An 18,176-nucleotide genomic window follows, 5' to 3' on the forward strand; every position below is an offset into this window, starting at 1 on the left:
AAATATTCTGGGTGGGGTTTGTAGCAGAGGCTGGGGTGAACAAGACGATAAGCAGAGAGGGTTGTTCTTTCGGGTTTCACTGGGGTGTTGGTAAGGGGGTCAAAGGAACTCGAGTTCCTTGGCAGGGGTCCTTGGCAGGGGTCGGGCACGTGGGGGCTGACTACTCCTTACTTAGGGCGGGATAGATAGGTGGGGGCCCCTGACTGCAGCCTGCTGCTGGCAGTCAGTTGAGCAGGGTACCGTAGAGCTGGGCCTTAGTGAGACTGTCCTTACGGCTCAGCCCAGACCCTCCAGTCCTGGGGAAGGCCTGCTGAGGACTAAGACGGGTACCAGGGCGCATTTCAGGAGAGGCCTCCATGGAGCTGGGCTCCAAGGAATCCCTGGAACCATGCTCGGGCTCGGGGCTGCTGCCAGCCCCGCACAGCTGCACCCCCAGCCTATCCCCATCCCCCTCACTGGCTGCATAGCCAGGGTCGACTGAACGGCTGGGGCTGAGGCTCAGATCGCCCCCTGCTCGGAGGTAGCAGGGCTCGGCCAGATGACCCTGGGAGAGGTCATCGCCCTCCGAGAAACTATCAGCTTTGTAGGTGGCATAGAGGGGGCTGGCACGGCCCTCGGCCTTCTTGCCTGGGCTGCTACCGCCGCCGCCGCGGCCAGCGCCGTAGAAACGTTCTGAGAAGTTGCAGGGCGAGGCGCGGCCGGCGGTGCCAGCCTGGTAGGAGTAGGCGCCGACATCCTCCACGCTCACGGGGCGCCACTGGCCTCGAATGTTCTCTCCAGCGAGCCGGTTACCGCTTGGCTTGGCCCTCAGGTTCCACAGGTTTGGAGGCATCAGAGCCGGCTGGGGACCTGGGGAGGTCGGGAAGCGGTAGGACTCGGCCTGGTACGGAGACACAGTCCGAGCAAAGCCTGGGGCTACCTGGGCCTCGAGCGGGGAGGCCAGGGTGGCCGAGGCCTTGGGGAAGCGAGCGCTGCCCCCATAGCTGGCAGAGGGCGGCTTGCGGTTGAAGAGCTCGTCGCGGCTATTCAGGTAGATGGCCTGCTGCGAGGCGGTCAGCGTGCTGGCCTGCGCGTGCTCCTTCTCCTCGGACGTGGCGCTGAAGCTGGAGTAGGAGCTGGACGTGGGCAGCGAGGCCGCGTAGCCCGGGAAGGCATCGTGGCGGAAGGCCTCAGGGTAGGCTGCCGCCTCGGCTTCCTCCTCCTCATCCGCTGCGCTGTCGGTGGAATTCTGCCCCCGCAGGAAGCCCACATCGGTCACCGGCGTGTCCACGCTGGGTCGCCGGTCGTGCTGACGCTCTTCGGGGCAGTAGAGAGCCGTGTCGCTGCAGTAGATGTCTTCCTTGTACTGGGGTCGTGCGCCAGACTTCTCCACGCCATCACAGAAGCCCAGGTCGCAGACAGAGGCATCCGACAGGTGCGAGGACAGACTACCAGGGTCTGGCTTCTCTAGCACCTTGGCGATGACGCAGGTGGGCACGCTGTCAGCGTAGACCGGATGGCAGAGCTGGGAAGGTAGGCTGCAGCCATGCTTCTCCATGTGCAGGCTCACACGCTGCTGGAAGTCCGAGGGTAGCTGGAACGGGCGTGGGGAGGAGAGGATGGAAACAGGTCATAGTCAGCAAAGCCGCTCAGCCCTGGCCTCGAGGCCAGGGCCACGTCAGCATCACTGACAGACAGAGACAGACAGACAGACACACGACATCCCCCACCCCCAGGCGTCTCAACTCACATTAGTGGGAGCAACTTAACCCCAAGGACAAGTACCTGGGGCTTCCCATCACCTCTACCCATCCACCCTACTCTAAGCGGCTGAGCAGAGGTTGTCTAGGCTCTGTTCTGCACCCTTTCTGGGTCCTGTCTAGTGAGGGGTGACTCGTTCTTGTCAGCCCAAAGTGTCTATAGCCGCCCCCACCCCTGTGAGCTGCTGAGTGAGACAGACTCAGAACACAGATGCAACAAAGATTGAGGGACCAGGGCCAGGAGCCAAAGGGTTCCACAGAGTGCCTGGTGGCAGGTGGGGGGGGGGTGTCCAGCTACTGTTTGATCTATTTTGTGAGTGTTGCAGGTTTGGCTAGGCCTGGGGGAAGGGGACATGGGCAGGGCTCTGGGTAGGAGACTTCTTGTCCATGTGGGCTGGGAGGAACAGTCTGGCCAGGACGGGCTCTGTCTAGTCCAGTGTTGGTACCCGCAGCCGAGGGCTGCCGTGGGCTCTGCTGCCAATTCACTCTGTAGGCCTTCAACGTGTGCCCTGTCCTTGATGTGTCCCTTGTTTCTGGTATGGGCCTGTCTCTAACTGTGCAGCCCCCAAAGGAAACAGGTGTGTAGCCTAAGTAGGTTAGAGCGGCCCTTGGAAATGAGTATGGGGCCACCTTTCACCATCAGGAAGCCAGGACCCAGGTGCACAAGGGACGAGGGTTCAGGCTCACCGGGCAGCTTCTTCTTGGAGGGTGGGGAGAGGCTTCGGGGTGGGGTGGCCCAAAAGGAGCCGGGTGGTCCTGGGACGGGGCGGGCCTGGCTGTGGGGCGGGGCCACGTTACCTCGGACACCTTATGGACCCTGCCGTAGGTCTGGCTGCACTGCAGCAGCTGGGCCGCTAGATTGCAGTCCTTCCTATAGAGCTCCTGGAAGACAAGAGAGGGTGATTGACAGCCCCCAGTGCCAGCAGGGTGATCGGAGCTGGAGAGCAGAGCGGGCAGGACAGCTGGTTCTGGCCGGTCCCTGTCCAGGCTCTGCACTCTGGCTGCAGTCAGGGTCTACTTGGACCTGAAGCTGCTGGTGTATAGAGGGTGCCCTGTCCACACGGGGCTCTCCACAGGTCGGGGCAGTGACAGACAGGTGGACCCCATCAGCCCTGCGCTCCCAGACAAGTCAGGGACAGGGATGAACCCCAGCTCTCCCACCCTTGTGGCCCACTTCACTGGCATTGCCTGGCCTTGGGGCTGATTGCCAGGCTGGGCCAGGGGCAGGGTGGGTGTGTGACCCCAGGTGCAGGAGGGGCCCTGCCCAGCAGCCTCCTGAGCTGGGAACACATGCAAACAGTGGGAATGAGGGGGTGCTTTCACCCTCGGTATTGACCTGTCGCATGTGTCTGCGGCACACTGTCCCTCCCTGCTCTCCAGAGGTCACAGCTGTCACAGGACCCGCCTGCACTGCCCAGAGGGCCCAGGACTACTGCCACACCCCCATTCAACTGGGAACGGCACTCTGAGCTGCCCTCCCCCACCCCACCTCTGCATGGGGGAGGGCAACTGGGTCCTGCAGCCCCGCATAACTCCTCCTAGGGACAGAGTTGGAAGTCATCCCCTATGAGACCCCACGGGGGACTGGAGGGTTGTGGGCACTGCCCAGCCAGCCCAGGTCAGCCACAGTGAGTGGGGATACCTCTTGGAGAAGTAGGCGGCCTTGGACAGACATGCACATTAGAGTCAGGCTCCTTCCTTGAGCTGCCTGTGTTTGGGACATCCCTGCCCTACTCTGGGAAGGGCCCAGGCCACCTGGCCACGGAGTGCTTAGTCTTCAAATCCTAAGTGATAGGCTCTAGTGGAACTAACAGAAACTGCCACTGGCACACTTAGTTCGCACTTAGCACTTCTAACAGGCTACTCAGACCGTTGACTGCCCAATTTACCATCTACTTTCCCCATATGGACTCAAAATCCACAAGGGCAGCCATCTTTCTCTCTTCGGTCTGTGTTGGTCAGGCCATAATCTCAGAACCTCGTATGATCTCATGGCAAGGAGCACAGGCTAATTAGTGCGTCCACAGTCAGCCCACAGGGAGCAGTGGGGAGCGCCTGGCCATCTCATGGGGCTCCTCTGGATGATCACATAGCTGTGGTGTGAGTCTGGGGCTGCCTGAAGCCAAAAGTCTCGTGCGGATGGGACAGATGGCCTCCTGTACCCGCCGGGAAGTCTGCCCCCTTTCAGTGTCTTGGGCACTTCTCCAAGGCCTCACTGCCCTGTCTCTCCCCTTGTCTGGAGCCAGGCTGGGGTCCCTCTGAATCAGAAAGGCCCTGCCTGCCAAGGCTTCCCCTGGGAAGCCCCCCAAACACCTGCCACATCCCTCCAGGGGCCGAATGAGTTCGGCACTCACGTTGTCCTCTGACAGCTTGTCGATGGTCACCTTGGCCTCCAGCAGGTGGCTGTTGAGGGCGACAATCTCGTGGCTCATGGCACGCTTCTCTTCCTCATAGTGTTGGCCCTGGGTAATAGGGACAGAGGAAGGAATGGTTAGCAGTTAGGGCCAAAGCCCAGCTGCTGGGTCGAGGCTTTTGTGAGCCCAGTAGTTGTTGATGACAAAGTGCTCAAGGGCTAAGCTCAAGACCACTTACTAACCCGGGCTTCATCCCGTCACAGTACTGAGTAACTGGTTTAGCCTGGGCCAGCCCCTCCACTGAGCCTCAGTTACCTAATCCCAATGCCCTGCTTATGAGGTGGAAAGTATGGCTTGCCCTGCCCATCTATCACAATGAGTTGGGAGAGTGATGCTCAGCCCCTACCTATCCCTTTTGTTCTCACATTGAGGACAGGCAGGCACAGTAAGCAAACACCTGTCACCAAACAAGATCAAGCGAGAACCTCATCCTAATATAGGGAAGTGCCAGAACCCCATGGCCATTCTCTATGCTGCATGCACAGGCGTGGCGTCCCTGGACCCCGCCTCGTTTCGCCCTGAGTGCACCTCCCCCTCAGGGGAACAAGCCACAAGGGGCTACTCAGCGAGAGGTACTGTGCACTGGGGCCTCACCATCCGGTACAGCTTATCCTCCAGTTCTTGGTTGACACGCTGCAGGGTCATGTAGTTGCTCTGAATCCTGCAGCAGGAGGCAACAGCGTCAAGACTTGCAAGCCCTGACCTCCCTACTCACAGACATCATGCTCTGCTTACCATGGCTGTCAGGCACCTAAGCTTGTTCCACCAGCCCTACCTGATTCCATGTCTGCACTTAAGATCTGATCAGATCTAGCTCCTGCCCCTTTGCTCTGCCCACACACAGTAGGGCTCTTTGGAGAAAACACAGAGAGGCCTATGTGCACAAGAGCCTGGAAGAGCTGTACTAAGGTCTCAGAAGCTGGCAGGTGGTTTACAGGCCAACTGCACATCAGAAGGAGACACACGTAAATATGGCCCTGGGACGTGGTTCACCTGGAAAAGCAGGTAGACACAGAGCAGTGTGCTTTGGGATTCTCTTGCTGGTGGCTGGGGGACTGGGCATGGTGGCTGTGTGTCCTCTAGACGACCTTGGCAGTATTATTGCTACCTTGCCAATGGGAAAGGGACACAAAAAGACGCTTAATGCAGTTAAGTGGCAGAGCTGGGACTTTAACCAAGGTCTGGTTGCACTACCCAAGCTTGGCTCCCACACAGCATGGTGGTGATGTTCAAAATCCCAGAAGAATGGGACCATCCGAAGAGGGACACACTGCCCTCGGGACAGTGCCAGCTGCTTCTCTGAGTACTTAAAACAAACTCAGCCAACAGCAGCCTGCATCCTCTTTGTGTTTCTAAGCTGGGGATACCCACAATAGGGTTTAGAAAAATCAATGCCAGAAGGAAAATGTAAGAATCTGGTCCACCTCTCAATGCATCCTCAGTCCCCAAGCCACTCAAGATGCAGCTTTTACATTCATTCAAATTCATCTCAGGAGTTTTTGTGGCCAGTGGGGTGGGGTCTGGAAGCGGCCCCTCCCATGCTGCCGCTGGCCCATCCAGTGTCAGAGCAGTGCGTGTATGGGGGGGTATGAGCCAGGTCAGGAAGAGGGCCCCGTGAGAGCCTGCCAATGGCATCAGTGGGCCATAGGTTCAAGCCCTGGGTAGGCTGCTCTGCTCCATGTTTGCCAAACATCCCCAGAGCTGGCATCGTGGTAATCTAGCTCCTCCCCTCTGCTCATCCCAGCCCCATCCTCACCTGCGCAGTTTCTCAGTGACCTTGTCCAGCTCCTCCTGAGCGCGCCGTAGCTCAATCTCCAGGTAGTGGCGTGTGGAGTCAAACTCGGTCTCCAGTTTCTCCAGCTTATGTGTGGTGTAGGACAGCCGCTTGCGCAGCTCGCCCTTCTGCTCCTGCAGGGCGCTGCAAGACAACAGGCAGCTGGCCAGGCTGTGCCGCTGAGTATGGGGAAACTGAGGCCACACTGGCCAGCCAGGCATGCCGTGGGCATGTACTGTGATCTTGACCCTTGTGCACCCAGGCACACCCCTGCCTTCTCTGTGGTGGCTTTGCCAGCACTCATGTCCCTTGAGGGGCCAGGACTCTGTGTTGCCCCCTGGTCATCTTAGCCCCAACACCTGAGAGTGTAACTTGTAATAGACTTGCTGTAGGTAGAGGGCAGGAGGGAAGTTCAGGAAACCTGGGGGCAGGGGGTGGGAGGCGCTGGGAGCCCCAGCTCTGCCCAGATGTGCTGTGGGACTAATGCTCTAGGAACCCCCCAACCGGTGTCAAACCCAGTGAGGAGTGTGGAGGGCAGGCAGGCAGGCATCACCAGAAATGTCCCCAACTCTGTGAGTAAGCTACACATCACAGGCACACTCCAGGCCACCCCCATCAAGCATTCCTGGATTCCTGCCCAGACCTAAGGAAAGGGGGCGGGTCCTCCTGAGAGTCAATCCCCAAAAGAGAATCCAAAGTAGCAAGGGAAGCCCAAAGGCAAGGCCTTGCTGCCCACACAGGCCCAGCTGCCGGGAGTTATGTTGCCTCACCCAGCTGGCTCCATGCTGCTCTCCTCCAGGCAGCCCGCCCAGCTGCACCAGCCGCTACTCAGGCCCTTCCTCCCTTGTGGGGTGGCAAGCTTCCAGGAGTACCCACTTCATCCAAAGCAGAGTCGCTGTGGGCAGCAGCCCTTGAGGTTGGGAGTTCCTTACAGGGGCTCCTGGCTGTAAGCTACAGGGAGAGACTGTGCCCTCGGGAAGAGGTGGCAGCATGGTCCATCCGCTGTGGTGGCTGTGGTGGCCCTTTCAGCATGGTAAGCTTTTGCACTCAGCTTTGGTCCTTTATGGGTCTGCGAGGCAGCCTGCCCCACATGCCTCCAGCCACCTGGCTCTACTCAGTTCGGACTCTGCCCACACTGGCAAGCCCAACCCAGGCACTACATTGTTCCTCTCCCCTGCCTTGGGAACCCACCGGAAGAGGAAAGGAGCTCCAGGGTGCATTCCATGCGGCACTGGGACCCACCAGGAAGCATTGCTTCACAGAGCCTTACCCTGGCCACCCAATGGTCTTCTAGACATGGGGTGACTTACTGGTCCACCAGCCTTGCCTGTCCCTGCCCATCTCAGCCATCACAGTCACCTACCTTTCCAGGACAGTTGACCAACAGAGCTCCGGCTGCTGGATCTCCAGCCTGCTTGTTCCAGGGGCTACATCGCCCAGGCCCCTGGCCCAGACACATATCCCCTGTCCTTGCTGGTGGCGATTCCATGACATCTTCTCCCTTGCATCTGGCACCATCTTACCTGCAGGCCTTTGCCTCACGTGCCACTGCACCTTGGGTCCATGCTCCAGACTCATCCCCACAACAGCCACACCCAGCACCTTCTTGGACTCCACCCATCAGTTTGTGTCCCCTTGCTTACAGCCTACCCTCTGAGCCCCACAATCCAGAGAGGGTCAGGAAGGGAGGATGGTTGAGGAGCAGCTGTGCATCTGACAGTCCTTGCTGGTAGCTCTAGAGGCTCTGAGCTCTTTGATGGCACCGGGTCCCACGGTGGTATGGTTCCTTGGTCACTGGCTGGGTTTATTTCCGGGGTTCTGTTCCCACCCACAGGCTTGCATCCTCTATCTTAGACTCAGGTATGTTGTAGGGGGACCCCCCCCACACACACTCTGGATCTATCAAGTGGGGCTGGTTTCTGGCAGGCTCTGCTCCTAGTGTACATGACTTCCTGGCCAGAGAGACAAGGAGGGACAGGTGGCTCCTCTCTGCAGGGAGGCCATATTGGCTGACGTACGTGAGTCATATGAGTGTGGGGTCTGTGATGCTAAGGGTCTCTTCATCCTCTGCTAGGACCCTGCTCAGCTACCCCTGCCTGTGGCTGTAGGTATAATAAAGGACACAGGCCTGCCTCAGCCCAACTCTGGTGCTGCCCTGCTGGGGGACAGTACCACACATGTGGCTGCCACAAGGCCATGGCCTGCCTGGAGCCTTCATGGTCAGGCCTGACACATGTACCTGAGCGGTTACATGTGCAGAGCTGAGGTACTGTCAAACAGCCACCGAGGTGGGTCAGTAACACCCACTAGAGCTCCTGGCTGGCCCAGAAACCAGGCTTTCAGAGAGGACTTGAGGATGAGGCAAATAGCGGAGGAGCTGCATAATCCCGTTTAAAAGACTCGCTGTAAAGACCATCACAGAAGAGAAACGTTCATTTGTTATGCCTGGGTGGTGGAATACTGGGTAATTGGGAAAAAAGGTATACTTTTCTGGATTTGTCATCTTTTCTACAGATGAAAAATCAGAAGGAAAAAATGTATGTAGGATCAAATTTCGTCACTGTGAGCATCAGTGAAGGGGTCAGGGGTGGGGTGGGGAGGGGCTACATGGTAGCCACTCCCAAGGCTGTAGAGGGTGGAAGGGTCTATGCTGTCTCCCTTCCTGTTTGTTCAAGGCCAGCAGTGGCCACGCCCTTTTCCTCGAAGCCCTTGCCATCAAGTTTCCACTTAATACCCCTTGTGGGGGCCTCGGTTTGGGCGCCTCAACACTAGATGAACCCTGGGCCCACTAGCGAAACTGGTGTCCAGGGAAGGGCTGGATGTACGTGGGCCAAGAGGGGATACAAAGTCTGACTGTGGTCACTTCTGGGACATTCATTCAGCACCATCGGATATCTGTTTTTGTTCTGAGCCAGGTAACACATGGAAACTGGCGGTGCAGCATTTGGTATAGACACGAGGAAAGTAGGCCCCAGGGAGGTGATACCACAGTCCCAAGATCACCAGGCAGGTCCCAGGGCTGAGAAGCAGGCTAGCTCACCACTCCCTTCTTGCGCCCCGTTCAGGAGAGAGGACAGGCCAAGTAAGCTGAGCCTGCTGAGGGATGCTGCGGGTTGTGCCCACCTCCAGTAGGGCCAGTGTCTGCCTTACCCTGATCACTAAGCCCCCGGGGTACACATGAGCAGGCGATGCCTGACACTGAGTGCCTCTCAGGAAGAGATGGGGCGGGGCCCTGTCATGCACTGCCTCCTGGCCCATTTCTGTCCCTCTAGACGCGGAAGCAATCCTTTCTCCATGGAGGGAATCTCTCCCAGGAAATGCCTGATAAATATGCTCTGAGGGACTCCAGGGACCAGCAAGGGTCCTTGAAGATAGAGAAAGCACAGGACACGGAGGGAACAGTAGGCAAAGACTAGAGCCTCCCCTCAAAACACACGAGGGGGGCTGTCACCACTTGCCTTAGATGCAGATGGGTAGCCGCGGCGCCTATGCAGCCACGGAGGCTGCCTGTGCTTGCTCCAGCATGCCCGGGCAAGAAGAAAGGTCCCAGCCCCACTCGTGGACTCTATACACATCTGCTGAAGGCTCTTGAGCTAGGCAAGCCATCCCTTTCCTCTGCATTCCTCTCTAATTCTCATCAGCCACGCCCTCACTCCTGCCTGCCTTGCTGTCCCTCACACCTGGACGTCTGTCCTCCCTCTCCTTTCTTGGGATGCTCATCTTGACACCCCCTCCTGCCTCTGGGGCTACCTGCCTTGCCTGGTGACTGCCAGGCTGCTCCACATGAGGGTGTGGTGGGGCGGGACTCTTGGTCACTGCTCCGGGACCAGGGGAGGGCCAGTGTCTTGCTCTGGCCCCGGTGTCACTGGCATTCTGTGGGGCCCTGCAGAATGCCTGGGCTCAGCCTGTCTTGCTCTCCAGCACAGCTCAGCCTGGCCCCTGCAGTCATGCTCCAACAACGCCAAATTGCTTGTCATTCTTCACATGCTGCACGCACTTTCTCATTTTGGTGACTTTGTCCCCATGTCCCTTCTGCCAGCATCTTGTCTGCCTACCCCAGGTTAACTCTTACCCGCCTGAAAAGATCTGCTCCCCTGGATGGTTGTTACCAGCCTGTCTACCTTTGAGAGCAAGGGTGCGCAGATCTCCTACACAGCCATCCTCGCCTCCCAACTCCAAGCTCTTCTGGCGACTGGATGGCTCATTTCTAAACCTAAGCAGACCACACCCTGCCCTGGCCTCTGTGCCCAGCCTAAATGCCCAGACTCTCATCTCTTTGGCCACCACTCCCTTAGCCTCTGCCTGTTGGTCTTGGAGCCCCTGACTGCTCCCCTGCCTCCTCGGGACCTGGGGTATTCTCTTTGGAGGGTCTTCACCGGCATACCACCTCCTCTGGCAACCTGCTTAGTCTCAGTGGACGGTGTGGTGACCTGGCTCCTCGCCATGCCCACTAAGCATACAGGGCTACCTCAGGTATCAGCACCCAGTCAGGCTGCGAGGCACTTGGCTGGCAGTCTGTTGCTGCAGGAGCAAGGCCAGGCATGACTACCTGGGGCTGAGGTCATCCCCTCAACTAGCCTAGAATGCCAGTCTTCAAAGCTGTTGCCAAGGGCCACCTCTATCTACTAACCTGTCCTCTCCTGAGCCTTGAACTAGCTCCCTGGGGACAATATACCAAAATGGTAGAAACATCTGTATCTTATGCGGGACCTGTGAAGGCTATGGGCCACCTCTGTTCCCATGGACCATCCAGAGTGACCTACCCTCAGCGCCTCTGACCGGGCTGTGCTATGCCCAGTAGCTACATTTCTGTACATCTTCAGGGTCCATCATGCCTTGGTCATAGCCTGAATGATTCTATCCTTCATGCTTGTGGCTCCCTTCACCCAAGGGCATGTGAGTCATGGAGCAGCGAACAACTCAACACTCCTGCCCAAGTGCCCATCTGTCTCTCATCATCTTCTTTGATTCCCCCCCCTCACCCCCACTTTCTCGGTGGGGGTAACAGGCACAGCCAGGAAAGGTCAAGCCTGCCTGTCCAGGACAAAGGACTTGGCTGGGCTATGCTCTGTGCTGTCTTTTTTACCCCAGTGGAGAGGACAGGTGTTAATGTAAGTCTCTGCGCGGTGCTATCATGGTCACTAAGGTGTCACAAAACAAACAGCCCCTGTGGAGAGGTCGTGCGTGTCTCTGTGATGTCCTGTTGGCATGCTCTAGGGAACAGGACAGTCACATGTGGTTCCGTGGCCACAGCAGGGAGCTGTCTGGAAGGGGGTTGTCTCTAGGGAGCACAGGTAGCCACGCTGGGCCCCTGCCCTGATTCTACCCCCAGGGCCCAGTGGATATGCAGTTCCGACTGGCATGGCCCCCTGGAGCATTGGTCAGGAGCCACCACAGGAAAAATCAGCTCCTCACCTCATCTTATCACATAGCTGCAGCCCTGCCGCCCTCCCCCACCCCTGCGGGGAGCCGGGGTCCCATGTCCTACAGAGGTCTTGGGGTGGGTAGAGATAGATGTCCAGGGCAGCTACAGAGCCATCGGGGCTGGGCACACACAGCCTCCCATCCCCAGGGACGTCCCTCTCTCTGTCCCTAAGCTCCTCCTCCATGCTTCCCTGGCACATACTCCCCCACCCCAAGGACAGGAGGTCCCCACCTCAAGGACAGGAGGTCCCCACCTGGACTCAGCCCTTAAAGATGGATGCCTTGGAACCCTGCCACCACCACCCTCATGTCTCTGCCCTACCTTCCTCTTCCTCCTCCCACCACATACAGCATGGGGCACAGGAAGCTGTCCAAGGCAACCTCCACAGATGTCACCTCCATGTGCCACCTACCTAGATCTATCTGCCTGACACCTGTGCTATGCACCCGGGACAACCCTCTGGGCCCTGCCTGCTCTCTGTCTGCTCCAGCAAACCCCTCCTCTCTGAATCAGTGAGCCCCCCTCCTTCTAGATCATTCTCTCCAGCAGTCCAGTAGGTGGCTTCTTTTCACACTTCAGTAACCACCTTCTCTGATCTCCAGGCACTGCCCGTTCTGACGCAGGAAAGGCAGTCTGTCCCTGCTGTCTGTCTCTGTGTCCCCACCTTTGAATGGCGCCTGTCAGTCCTTTCTTGTCCCTTACCTGGCATCTGGCTGGCTGGCTACCCCTTCCCAGCATCCTTTGAGTCCTCCTCATTTCTGCTCCCTATCAGCAATCGCTTTCCTCCCCTGGGTGCACACACTCACAATAATCCCCAGGAGCAAATATCGTGAGCTGCCCGCCACCGTGCCTGCCACACTGCCTCACCTGTCTGCGGGGCTCACGAGAGGCTCTCTACAGACAGCCTCTCCTGTGTCTGAAGAGTCCTGGACATCCCCCACCCTCCCATCGGCTCTGCCTTCAGGACGGGCCCCCTTCCTCCTGTGCTCCCCCAATGCTGCCCTCCCAGCTTGAGTTGGTCACCCTGTGTTGGGGAGGTCACCAGGCTGTGCTGGGGCTGGGGACAAAGAAAGGAAGGAGTTACATCCTGGGATGGGCTGTAACTGTGCTGGGGCCAGGGAGTGGGTGGGGCCTGGATCAGCCACAAAAAGCCACAGGCGGGGGGGGGGGGGTTACCCTGCACTGGAGAGCTGAAAGTTCTGTGTTGGGGGCCACCCTGGGGGGTGGAGTCAGAGCAGGAGCTGGCGGAGGTTAAGCAGAGGGACTGCATGGACCCTTGGGGCATCTATAGCCCCAAGCTTCGGGGGCTCCCGTGTCTCCTGCCTGGTTCTCTCATCCCTGTCCTCACCCTAAGACAGGGTCAGCATGCAGGACAGGACGGTGGATGGATGGCCTCAAAGGGAGCCTCACCGCTAAGTGTCTCCTCAGGGGCTCCCCTGGGTGCCATGTCCCTCAGAGCCCAGTTAAGGGAACTGCAAAGCCACTCAGGCACTGATACGTCTTGAGGTCAAACCTTCAGGCCCCTCTTCACTATCAGCAGACATGCAAACTCACTAGTGGAAGGAGGCTGTCTTCGGTGTGCCTCAGTTTCCCTATCTGTGCCACACAGCTTCCTTCTAGAAGCTTGCTCCATGGCCTCCGAGCCTTCTTCCACCCGTGTTACAGGGTCACATAGTGCCCTGGGTAGGGGTGTAGGCAGCATGCCTAATGGTGGATGGAGGGCTACCTGGACCATTGCCAAGTGTGACCCCCGCCCAGCTCGGCAAGTCCTGTATTCCTCTTACCTCTAGAGGTCAGAAGAGCGTGTTGGAGCCCCTACAATTGGAATTATGGACAGTTCTGAGCTACTGTGTATGTGCTGGGACTCGAACCTGGGTCCTTCGCAAGAACAAATGCTGAGCTAGTGCTCTAGTCCTGTGGGTGTTTTCCCGTCCAAGGTTGATAGGGTTGACACTAAACACAGCCCTGCCACAAACCCTAGACTCTCTCCATCCTGTGTCCATTCTCCTCACTATGGGAATAATGTCACTTACCCAGTGGGTGGGGCAACATGGCCCCCTTGGGGCAATGACTGACCCTCTGAGAGAGGCAGGTAGTAACTATCATGAGTTAAGTCTCTATAGCATCAGCTAAGTGCCAAGTTCTTGCAAATGCATTCGATACATCAAAGCAAGCACCACTGTCAGAGAATCAGAGAGGGTCAGAAGTTTACTCAAGGCCACACATCCAAGCTAGGTAGGTGAACCCACTTTCATAAAATGGCGTAATCCATGAAGGAGGCTTGGCAGGGTAGGGTCCCAGATGGGCTGTGGGACAGGAGATTTTGAAGGGAAACAGAGTGGGAAATACATGTGCCGGTCCGGCCCCTGAAGGAAGAATTTAGGAGGTAGTCACTCTCACCTTAGTGAAAATTAGGCTTCCTCCGGTAGCATCAGAGTTACAAGTAGAGCCGGGAGCCCTGAGGGACGTCATTTATTGAATGACTTGGCCAGCTGGCATAGTGGGTGCATGGGCTCGAGGGGAAAAAGGAGAGTAGGGGATCTGATGTGGGGAGACACCCCCACAAGCAAGGAGACCCAAGCCTACATACCTCAAAAGCAAGGCTTCCTCACAGCTGTCTCCACGTCTGCCAGGGGCTCAGGCCCAGCACTCCAGCTCTCTCATCAGCAGGCGTGGCTTCATGGACCCTCTCTGCTCCCAGATCCCACCTCTGGGTCCGTCCGTCCGTCCCCAGACCTGCCCCTCCCATCCCATCATTCCTACCAGGCCCTTGCACTGGTTAACCCCCATCACCTGCCTGGAGCTCAGGTCTCTATTTGTTCTCAGGCTTGCAGAACTGCCCCGCCCACCCCACAGGATGCTGGCCACCCTCCCTGTGTCTGTCTCTAAAGCTCTGGCAAATTCTACCTGCTTAGAAAAGGTCTCTGTTTCCATCAACTGCAGTGTTTTCTCTATATCCTCCTTTGACTAAACTACCCTTGGTAAACAGTGGTGCTTAATAGGTGAGTTGAGCCTGTGGTCAATGAGCAAACTAAAGTCTAAGTGACAAGCCAGAGGGCTAAGGCTAGACTTTCAGGGCGGGGCAGATCCAGTGCATGAGGGCAGATGTGCCAAGCCAGGGGTGGGGTGGGAGCGGTATTGGGGGCTGCATAGGGGGCCTGAGGAGCAGAGATCTGGAGGCTTGCCTTATGCATCCTCAGCTCTGGCTTCAGGAAAAATACCCTTGAAGCCCTGAAGGGGGCGCTGAGACAGGTATAAGACTGCCTGACAGCCACTTGTTTATCTGGAGCCAGTACGGTGCTCCCCCACCCTCCACTGCCCGGGCAGTGACAGCAGCCTGGCTTGTGCCAGGCTGGCTGAGAAACAGCGAGGTGAACAGATCAAACTCTGGGGAAATGCAAGAGCAGGTGGCCATGTGAAAATAATACCAGCCTCGGGACACAGGGACCAAGCTCAAGGAGAGGAAGGCCGTGCAGGGCACCTGGAAATCCATTAGCAGCACACAAGAGACTTCGGCAGGAAAACAGGAGCAAGCTGTGCTTGCTCAGTGGTGGAGTGCCCGATAGCACCGTGAAGCCCCGATGCCATCCCGGTACCCCAGCCTGAGCCACAGCGCCAAAGCCACCAAGTCCCATCTACCCCAGGACCACGGTGAGCAGCATATGGTGGCAGGAGGTGCTGGCCTGCTGGGATTGGCTGTATAAAGATCCCTCACAATCCAAAACCACACTGGATCCCTGGGGAAAATGCCTGCAGATGGCACCCAAGAGGGACATCAAATGACAGGAATCCAGCTAGGAAAGACCCCAGTGCCCACATCTGATGGGGAAGTTGGTGAGGACTTGGGCAGTGGCACTGGGTACCTCTGGGCCTGTTGTCTCGAGATGGTCACACGTGCCCTGGCACACACTGGACACTTGTCCATGGCTGTCCACAGCAGCTCTGCTTACCTTGATCCAATCACTAAGGAATGCCTGTGGCTCAGGGGGACTGCCAGTCATTGGGCGACTCCCACAGCCATGGCACAGATGAACCCCAGGGGCACGGATGGGGGGTCCAAGTGAGGCACAGTAGGAGCTGCTCATGAATTGAAAAGCCAGGAGCCTGTATCACAAAGCCAGGGTCCTGGTAACTTTGAGGTGGGGGCTGTATTTGGGGAAGGGTCTTGGGGATTTGGGGTGGCTGGCAGCTTGGGGTCCCCTGGCTTGCTCTAACCACAGCTAGTCCTACAGTTGATCACTGGTTTTGCATTGCTTCTCTGGACTATCTCTTTAAGGACTTGCTTTGGGCAGAAGGCGTGGTCCCCGGTGAGGGAATCTCTGGGTTTGCTGAGTACCCCCCCACTTCCCCTCAGGACAGAGGAGAAACTGCAGCTCAGAGCCTGGGGGGTGGGGGTGGGGGTGTTTGCTGCCTAAGATGGCAGCAGAGAGAGGCCCATGACCACACATCAGGCAGCTGAGATGCAGGGACTTCCCAATGCTGTAGCGTCACACTAAGTTTTACAAATAGCTGGAGGTAGAATGGCTGAGCAGGGATGAAGCAGCTGAGCAGGGATGTGTAGGCCTCTGGGAGGGGGGAGATGCTGGGCTACAGCCAGGTGGCCAGGTCATCAATAGGTGTGGCTGTGCACCCACTATGTGCCATTGCCCCCAAGGAGTCCTACCTACTGTGTGCAAGTCCCTGCCAGGCACTGGGGTGAGCAGAAGAGAGGCCAGAGACAAGTCTTGCTCTCAGGATGCTTGCATGTGGCACTAGGGAGGAGGGAGACTTCATTGCAGGTGTCTGGGACAGCCCCCTGACCTCTGGTCCCCATCCCTCCCCTGCCCAGCATTGCTTCCTGAGCCCCTCGGTTTCTCTGTGCTCCTGGAGGGTGTGTTGTCTAACCTGTCATCCTGAGCCCTAGTTCTGTCATCCTGAGAATTACCCTTCAATACCTCAGGAGACTAAAGTCTCTAACCTGGTACATGGAGCATCCTGGGCAGACCTCACTGGCCTGTGTGCCTGCTTTGGGCAGACGGGTGGGATCTCAGCATCCAGTACATGGTCAGGTGCTCAGAGGGAGTAAGAATCTTAGTGAAGCAGCTCATTAGAGTCTAACTTTGCTGTGCACTAATGGAATGGGGAAAAAGGCTTCCTGAGCAGAGAGGGCCATGGGACTGTGAGCTCCATGGCAGGATCATGATGTGGGATGAGAGTCCAGCAGAGGGGAGAAGACAGTGAGATGCCAGCTGCTTATTTGCTCACAAAAAAGCTGCCAACCAAGTCTTTTTGCAGGTTAGCCAGCCAGGCTCAAGCCTGGAGTGGGTGGGTGGAGGAGTGGGTGGAGCCAAGGCTAGACTTCCCAGAACTGAGCCTAGGTCCAAAGCCCAGGCTTCAGCAGGGAAGAGATCCCCATTCTGTGCCCCAGGAAGCAGAACCAAGCTCATACCTACCACCTTTTGTCTGGATGACCAGGACCCCTTCACTCAACCATAAATACCATTCCTCTTGCCTGGGATCTGCAGGTTACCTCCTCTCCTCAAAGGGGACAGTCTGCCTGGGCCCCTGGCGTGCTCCTGGCCCCAGATCCCTTCTCCCCCTCCCAACATCCTTTGGTAGGGACATTCATTCTGCAGCTGAGGAAACTCAAGATCAAGGGGAAGGTTTTGCTACAAGCTGTATCTGTGGGCCCCCAAATCCTGTGACCACTCCGAAAGGAGATCATGTGACTGGATTTCCTTGGCCTCTGGTTCCTTTGCTCCTCAGGCCCAACCCTAATCTCCAGACAGAAACCCATTATGGCTCTCAGTACCCATACCTTCAGGGGAGGAATGTTCTGGAGGAAGCTGTGCAAGCAGAGTGCAGGAGGGCCAGCAGCTGACAAGTGGGTCCCTCCCCAATCCCAGGGGATAGGGCCCTTCCCACCCTTATTCCAGGAGGCACAGTGAGTCCCATCTTAAGACCCCACCAAGTCTGGAAGGTCATGTGATCCAATTCAGTCCAGGGCCCCAGCTCCTAACCACTGCCCCCAGCCCCCCCTTTCAGTCCAGGGCAGGACATCTGCCTACCTATGTCCCACATCAGGTTGATCAGACCCCAGACCCGACACTCAGACCACTCTCAAGACCCTTGGCTGAGCATAAGGAGAGGAAGAGAGGAAGGAACCTTAGGCAGTCCATCATGTTTCTGGAAATCTCTGATTTTTTTTTTCCAGTCCCAGTTGGGTTGAGCAGTGTCCCCCCCCAGGGCTCAGGGTGGGGGTGATGATGAACAGCAGGCAGTGTGGGGGCCAGTGAGGGCCCTGGCCTGGGGAGGAAGCCTGGGTTTGGGTTTGAGGTCATTGCAATGACCATGAACAGAACATGGCTCCCTAGGCCTGGATGCCTCCATTTGGGCCTGGATCAAGCAAGGTGGGCCTCGGCCCACTGACATCAGCTTTTGTTCTGAGGTCCCAAGATGCTGGACCCCTCCCAGCTCAGGATGTGCTGACCCCAGTCCTGTGATCCTCTGTTCTTGTCTCCAGATACCTGGGTATCTGAGACCACTTACCAGTATTGAAGGTCAGCTGGTGAGGCCCAGCCCCTCCCCTGGAGCCAGGCCCCACCTTGGGCCAGGCCTGATCAGGCCCTACCCTTCAGGGACTGGGGGCCTCCTACCCAATTCTTTCCATATTCACAATTTTGGTCTTGGACAAGGGAGGGTAAAAGGTCCTTTAGGCTAGGGGCGAGGGCCCCGAACCCAGCACCAAAGGGCTGGGCCTGCTGACCATAGCCTGGGCCCTGGCTCGGGAGGAAAATACTGTGTGGGGGGGGAGGGGGGCTGTCCGAAGATAAGGGCAACAAGGC

General features: G+C 57.6%; 1 protein-coding gene across 5 annotated transcripts in view; it reads right to left on the reverse strand.

Annotated features, from left to right (window-relative positions):
* Positions 1 to 188: 188 nt before the first annotated feature.
* Positions 189 to 18,176, reverse strand: part of Begain (brain enriched guanylate kinase associated) — a 31,964-nt gene continuing 13,976 nt past the window's right edge. For 4 of the 5 annotated variants that reach the window (XM_051196594.1, XM_051196596.1, XM_051196598.1 and 1 more), the window contains 5 exons: positions 5,910 to 6,071; positions 4,748 to 4,814; positions 4,094 to 4,201; positions 2,427 to 2,621; positions 189 to 1,573 (listed from right to left, as the gene is read on the reverse strand). In XM_051196594.1, the coding sequence (XP_051052551.1) occupies positions 224 to 1,573; positions 2,427 to 2,621; positions 4,094 to 4,201; positions 4,748 to 4,814; positions 5,910 to 6,071 (1,882 nt within the window). In that variant the 3' untranslated portion in view covers positions 189 to 223. The remainder of the gene's footprint in view (positions 1,574 to 2,426; positions 2,622 to 4,093; positions 4,202 to 4,747; positions 4,815 to 5,909; positions 6,072 to 18,176) is intronic. The other variant, XM_051196597.1, reaches the window with a different exon arrangement.

The sequence above is a fragment of the Phodopus roborovskii genome, unplaced genomic scaffold, assembly GCF_943737965.1.
Source record: "Phodopus roborovskii unplaced genomic scaffold, PHOROB, whole genome shotgun sequence".
Lineage (NCBI taxonomy): Eukaryota > Metazoa > Chordata > Mammalia > Rodentia > Cricetidae > Phodopus > Phodopus roborovskii.